At 33.4% G+C, this 7083-nt stretch overlaps 1 protein-coding gene across 1 annotated transcript; it reads left to right on the forward strand.

The window, feature by feature from the left end:
* The first annotated feature begins 5154 nt into the window (after positions 1-5154).
* LOC117929221 (transcription factor MYB1-like) lies at positions 5155-6320 on the forward strand. Its single transcript, XM_034849495.1, has 3 exons — positions 5155-5369; positions 5457-5586; positions 5706-6320. Exons 1-3 carry the CDS (start codon positions 5255-5257, stop codon positions 6202-6204), a joined length of 744 nt encoding a protein of 247 aa, XP_034705386.1. The 5' UTR covers positions 5155-5254; the 3' UTR covers positions 6205-6320.
* Positions 6321-7083: the final 763 nt, after the last annotated feature.

The raw sequence follows: 7083 nt of genomic DNA on the forward strand, positions 1-7083 counted from the left end.
AGTTGTAGAGGAGGTTGGGGAGGAAAATGTTGCTAAATTAGTCACTGATAATGAGGCAAGTTTTAAAGCAGCCGGTATATTGTTGATGGAGAAGCGAAAGCATTTGTTTTGGTCTCCTTGTGCAACCCACTGTATTGATTTAATGCTTGAAGATATTGGAAGCATGAAGCAGATTAAGGAAACATTAGATCAAGCTAAGATGATCACAAGATTTATTTATAATAGCTTGAAAGTGGTGAATTTGATGAAAGTGTTCACCAAGGATAGAGATCTGTTAAAGATAGGAATAACCCGTTTTGCCGCTGAATTCATTTCACTTGAGAGTCTTATACGTTATGAGGCTGATTTGAAGAGAATGTGCACAACAAATGAGTGGCGTGAATTCAATAAAGATAGGAGCAGAAAAAGTGTAAGAGATAAGGTATCCAATCTTATCTTAATTGATCGATTTTGGAAGAAGGCTGGAGAAGTTCAAACCATCATGGAACCTCTCGTCAAGGTATTGAAATTGGTTGATCAAGATAAAAAGCCCACACTATCAATCATTTATGAAGCAATGGATAGAGCTAAATTGGCTATCAAGGCATCGGTCAAGCAATGGGAAAAGTATTGGGAAGTCATTGATAGAAGGTGGAAGGTCAATTGCACAGACATTTGCATGCTGCAGGTAATAAAAAAATTTTTTATATATTTTTTATTAATTTTTTTAAGTACAAATTATTATAAACTGATCATTATTTAACTTATGGCAGCATATTTTTTAAATCCAATGTTCCAATATTCAAAGCATTTCTCCAACCATCCGGAAATTAAAGTTGGATTAAAAGAGGTTATCAAGAGATTAGAGCCAGATTTGGATAGACAAGCAAAAGCTATTAACGAGGTATAATAATAGTTTGTGACCTTTATATAATGCATTTTGTATATGTAATGTGCATTAACAAAAAAAAAAAAAAATGTTAATAATGTAGGTGAAATTATTTGTTGATGGCCAAGGAGAATTTGGAAGTGCACTCACAAAGAAAGCAATAAATCAATCTCTTCCAGGTACTCAATACATTTATGTCTATTACAAATAAGAAGTTATCATCATTTTTTGTTAAATATATCATAGTGATTAATAAGTATGCATTTTCTTTATTATAGCTGAATGGTGGAACAACTATGGCGACGAAGGTCCACATCTACAAAAGATTGCTGTTAAAATTTTAAGCCAAACTTGTTCTTCATCAAGTTGTGAAAGAAATTGGAGCACATGGTCATTGATTCACACAAAGTTGCGCAACCGTTTGGCAATGAAAAAGTTGCATAAGTTAGTTTATGTGCACTACAATATGCGACTTCGAGTTAAGAATTTGATGCAAGAGCGAAACAATGAAGATTTATACAATCCAATTGATCTGAATCATATCTTTAATGATGATGATATATTAGATGAGTGGATACGAGAAGGAGATGAGCCTATTTTATCATCTGATAATTTGGATTGGTTGGATAAAGGTCTTCCCACTAATGAAGAAGGTAGAGAAAGAGATGTTGATTCTCATCGTAAAGGTAAGGCTTCTAGAACAATTTCTTCAAGTTCTAGTAGTGTTGATGGTGACAATAGGGGCAGTAGGCGGGGTAGTGGCACTAGTGGGGGCAATAGAAGAGTTGGTGGCACTAGTGAGGATATTGGGGGAGATGGTAGCACTGGGGGCGGTTATGTTAGTCAAGTAGATCCTGGTATGTCATGGGCACAAGGAGGTGAAAATTACTATGCCACACAAGATACAGATCATGGATATCGACTAGGGATATGGGAACAACGAAATCATTTGGAAAGACTAACTACATTTCCCAGCGATGATGATTATTCTAGTGGGCATGATTATCATAGATCAAATCATCACCGTATTGATGAGCACTTACAAAATTTGGGTATAGGATCAAGGCCGTATTTCAGAGGGGTAGATGATAGATCATATCACAACTTTAGAGACCGTGATAGCTCTTCCAGTACTTTTAGTAGAAATTATTTTAATCAATTTCCAATGATGCATCCAGAGGGATATTCAAATACTGGAACACGAGCTAGTGACTCATATGGATATGATCAATCTTCTAGTAGCAGTAGCATTGCTTATCGAGGTTTTGGATACTATCAAGCTGATGTTGATCCCGAACAGCCTTCGAAACCATATTTTCCTGATTATGGATCATCAAGCCAATCATTTACCCACCATATTTGAGTTATGAACCACTCTTTCAATCATATCCTCACTACGGGAATTGCCACCCCAATTTATATGCTCGTCATAGGACTGATGATGATGATGATTTTGAACCCCCTCGTCATTCAACATGGAATTGATTGTTGTATTGTATGTGTTGTTAGTAAAAATGCTATTATATTTGAAATAAAATAACTTTCTTTTTATTAGTATTATCATAAATAACTTTGAGCAGATACTTTTATAACTATTTAAATAATGTTAAATGTGAGACAATTTTATTTTTTTAATTTTTTGAGCTTATTTAATTGTATATATATTTCTAATGATTTACATAATATTTTTATATTTTTTTGAATTTTTTAATTAGCTTATTTTACGTATCGCCCGATACCGAGCCGATACACCGAGACCGATACGCCTCGGGACCCTCTGAGTCAGTGACCGATACCGCGACTTTGAACCATGGAAGATAGTGATAAAAAAAAAAAAAAAACAGAGTATATAGAAGAGAAGATGATGCCGTTAAATCCAAGCCCCATTTTGATGAAAATTAAGGAGCTTTCAAAAGAAGCTGGTGAGAGGGTCCGAATGGTCTTATCACATAGACAAATAGCATAATAATCACACAGCTCATACAAGGGAAGACAGAGACCCAGCAAACGAAAACAAGAAGCAGATTTAACACATTAAATGATCAGAGCAAGCATCCAAACATCAACTAGAAGCATTAGTGTGACCATCAAAATAAAATGAGATAAAAGAAAGGTGAAGAACACAAGGTAAGGTATGATCAAACCTGAGCGATTCCTCCCCTGCTTCTTTCTCATGGTCCCTGGAAAGCTCTCCCGCAATCCATCATCTTCACCTACCACCATGGCCAACCATCCTTTCTTGCTACACATCCCATGCAGATGCTTTCATGCATAGGGAGGTCCCCCCCTTCCAAGGATATAATGAAAAGAAAAGAAATAACAACCGGAGGTCCCCCCCTTCCAAGGATATAATGAAAAGGAAAGAAGTAACAACTCTCTCGGGCCCTCACCACACAAAAAGGGTCTACAGTTTGACAACTAGAATTTTTTTTTGTTTTATGTTTCTAAGAATATAAAATAAAGTTCTTTTTAGATAATATATTTTAATTATTTTATATTATTTTTATTTATTTTCTAAAAATTGTTTTAGAAAATAATTATACAAACATATAATATGATTTAAAAATAAAACATTGGACATAAAAAGTTATTTTTAAAATATATTTAAAAATATTAAAATATGTTAAAAATATTTTAGGTTTTCAAATCGACTTTTATTTTACAAAACATTATAAAATAATTTTCAAAAACTATTTTTTAGAACTGTTTTAAAAAATAGTTACCAAATAGGGTCTAACCCTCCATTCTTTTTTGGCTTCATTTTGGTATAAATATCCTCATTTTTTTTCTTATAAAAATAATCATTTATCTTAAAATTATAAATACTTGAGATGATAAGTGATATTTATATAAATAAAAAATATGTTACTTTTCAAGTAAAAAGAAGGAAGTGATAAATTCACAAATACGAGAAGTATTGAATCTCTTTTAACCAATTAATTTTTTTAGATTCCACATCAAAGCAATAAAAAATATAAAAAATGAAGGAACTTTGGTTTTGTAATTCGCATTAAACCAATAATACACACCGATTGAATAGTTTAGGTTTAGAAAATGATATATTTGGAATAACAACTTTTTTTAATTAAGAAAAAAAATAAAAATGATTTTATAAAAGTTTCATTAAAGCCTATAATGTTCCCACATAAGTCTAAAAACGTCTTCTCCTAGAAGATACCTTATTGCTGCTTCTATATTAAGCTTTTTTTTTTCTTCTTCTTTAATGTCAAAAGGTCTTTGGAGAAAATGATGCAACGGCCTGCAGAATTAAGGAATTACTGGTGTGCAAAATCATAACTTTCTTATATTTTTATTAACAATAACAAATTTTTTTCTTAACACTACTAATCAAAATATTCACTTGAAAACTCATATTTGTTATTTTATTAATTTTTTAAAAATATAATAATTTAATATCTACACATTACTTATTTTATCAAAAATTTCAAAGGTTCGGGTGAAATTTTTACACTTTTATTAATTTCCATCATTTTTTAAAATTTAAAACAATTTTAATTTATATGCAAATTTCTACTGATATTTCCATAAAACTCGAAAATCAATGACGGTAACAAAGTCAATTTTGTATATGTATATATTTGAGGGAAAATAATTGTAGTGAGGAGAGTACATGGTAGGAAATGACACACGTCCCAAGCAACAGATGGATGGTTGAGAATGAACCCGGTCATTGAATTGACAATAGAAAAAGTTCTAAAATATATTTTTATCGACGTTACTGGTCAGAAACAAAGTCCTCCGCGAGTCACAGGCATATCCTAATGATTGAACCTTTCTTCACTGACAATTCCCATTAATTAGCTGCTGCAGCACTGCATAGCGGCTACATGGAGCTTCCCTTTTCAGTGAACATGGGTTAGTCGACAAAAGAAAATGTTCAAGTTGAAAGAGGAGCGGTGGCCCTCAAAGGTTCCCATCACTTTGTTGCTTTTTGTCAAGGAAACAGTGGTATCAGAATCCAAATCTTCTACGTAATGTCCCATTCATCCTACCAATGTCCATATGAATTCCTCTGGACATTAAAAAATGGTAGCACGTGGTTGTCTTCAGGATCACACCAGTTTATACATTTGGACCACAAAATAGAGATTGTTCATAGAGGAGACTAGTCAGCAATTAATTCCTAAATTTTGCGCTGTACATTTATAGTAAGTTGATACATAATGGGTAAATATCTCTTATGACGCACACCCTTTGTCCATGATCTCTAGCGCATTCGGAAGCCAGGTAATGCACCATAAGAAACGTGTCGAATAAACCAATTAGGGGTCTGGTGTCCGAGTCATGAGATAGAACAGGTTCGAGGTTGTTATATATCAATCAATAATTAGAGAAGGAGCCGGTCTCTTGTGTTGAGTTGACTCGATGGAGAGCTTAGGAGTTAGAAAGGGTGCATGGATCCAAGAAGAGGATGTTCTCCTGAGGAAATGCATTGAGAAATATGGAGAAGGAAAGTGGCATCTGGTTCCCCTCCGAGCAGGTAACATGAAAAAGAAAGGGATCAGTATTAATTTGTGTTTTTTTACTTCTGCTTTGCTTAAAGAGTTTCGTTTTCTTGAGTTTGCAGGGTTGAATAGATGCCGAAAAAGCTGCAGGTTGAGATGGCTCAATTATTTGAAGCCGGATATCAAGAGAGGAGAGTTTGCATTAGACGAGGTTGATCTCATGATTAGGCTTCACAATTTGTTGGGGAACAGGCAAGTCTATAATAACTCAAGTACTAGCTTGATAATGATATTATATTAGTTCTGAAGCTGTTCAGAACTTACAAAAGAGCTGTTCAGTTGATACTTTGTCTGATGTTGTGCGTGTATAGATGGTCCTTGATTGCGGGTAGGCTTCCAGGGAGGACTGCTAATGATGTCAAGAACTATTGGCATGGTCACCACTTGAAAAAGAAGGTCCAGTTCCAGGAAGAAGGGAGAAATAAACCCCTAACACATTCTAAAACCAAAGCTATAAAGCCTCACCCTCACAAGTTCTCCAAAGCCTTGCCAAGGTTTGAACTAAAAACTACAGCTGTGGATACTTTTGACACACAAGTAAGTACTTCCAGTAAGCCATCATCCACGTCACCACAACCGAATGATGACATCATATGGTGGGAAAGCCTGTTAGCTGAGCTGGATAAAGACACTGACTTTTCGGCTTCTGGAGAGATGCTTATCGCAAGCCTCAGGACAGAAGAAACTGCAACACAGAAAAAGGGACCCATGGATGGTATGATCGAACAAATCCAGGGAGGTGAGGATGATTTTCCATTTGATGTGGGCTTCTGGGATACACCCAACACACAAGTAAATCATTTGATCTGATTTAGACCATTTCTATCTTAATGTTTAAGTTCAAAAGTTGTTCTTGCATTCACACTCTACTCCCTAATCATTTTAAGTTCCAATGTTGTTAATCTTAGAAATAAAAACAAAAATAAATAAATATATCAATATGTACAATGGTGGATATGGATGTGAGCAGTGGATGCAAACTCAAGCATTGAATGAATGGTTAAGATTAATGAACCCAATCATTTGAAGTGACAAAAGAAGACATTTTAAATATTCTTAACAATATTTGAATCCTCTATCTAAATCTATGATATGAAAAAGTTGTATCATATTCTATCGGTTCCAACCATTAATTAGAAGGATGGACCATTGAAATATCTCAAGCATATTGAATTAATAAAACAAGAAATTTCCACATAGTTACACCATAAAAGGAAATAAGTTGAAAATGGAAATTATGGTGCCAAATTTGACTTGGATATGATAGAATGACTTCAATGTTTGCCTATAATGGTTAATCAATATTAACACATCTCTCTTTCTAGCTTGTTAGCAATATTGACACATCTCCATTTTAGGGCCCTATTTGTAATTGTAATTATTATTTATAACAGTTGTGAAAAAACAGTTTTAAAAATTATTTTATAATGTTTTATAAAATAAAATTCTTTAGGACCTGAATTGTATTTAACCTATTTTTAAAATAATTTGATATCTAGTACCTTTTTTTAATCATTTTCTATGTTGTGTAATTATTTTTTTAAAACTACACTAAAAAAAATGCAAAAACAATGAAAATTATTAAAAGATGTTCTCTGAAATATATGTCTCCTCATTTATATAAAACTTATGAATTGATAATTGGGTTATTGTATCATCATCTAAAAAATTGGTATCAGGTTGACCATG

This window comes from Vitis riparia, chromosome 2, assembly GCF_004353265.1.
Source record: "Vitis riparia cultivar Riparia Gloire de Montpellier isolate 1030 chromosome 2, EGFV_Vit.rip_1.0, whole genome shotgun sequence".
Classification (NCBI taxonomy): Eukaryota; Viridiplantae; Streptophyta; class Magnoliopsida; order Vitales; family Vitaceae; genus Vitis; species Vitis riparia.

Bases quoted from the DNA above. Each gene is read 5' to 3' on its own strand.
- LOC117929221 (XM_034849495.1), top strand. From the start codon at position 5,255: ATGGAGAGCTTAGGAGTTAGAAAGGGTGCATGGATCCAAGAAGAGGAT. The intron at 5,370-5,456 runs GTAACATGAAAA...TTGAGTTTGCAG, and splicing joins TCTGGTTCCCCTCCGAGCAG to GGTTGAATAGATGCCGAAAA. The intron at 5,587-5,705 runs GCAAGTCTATAA...GTGCGTGTATAG, and splicing joins CACAATTTGTTGGGGAACAG to ATGGTCCTTGATTGCGGGTA.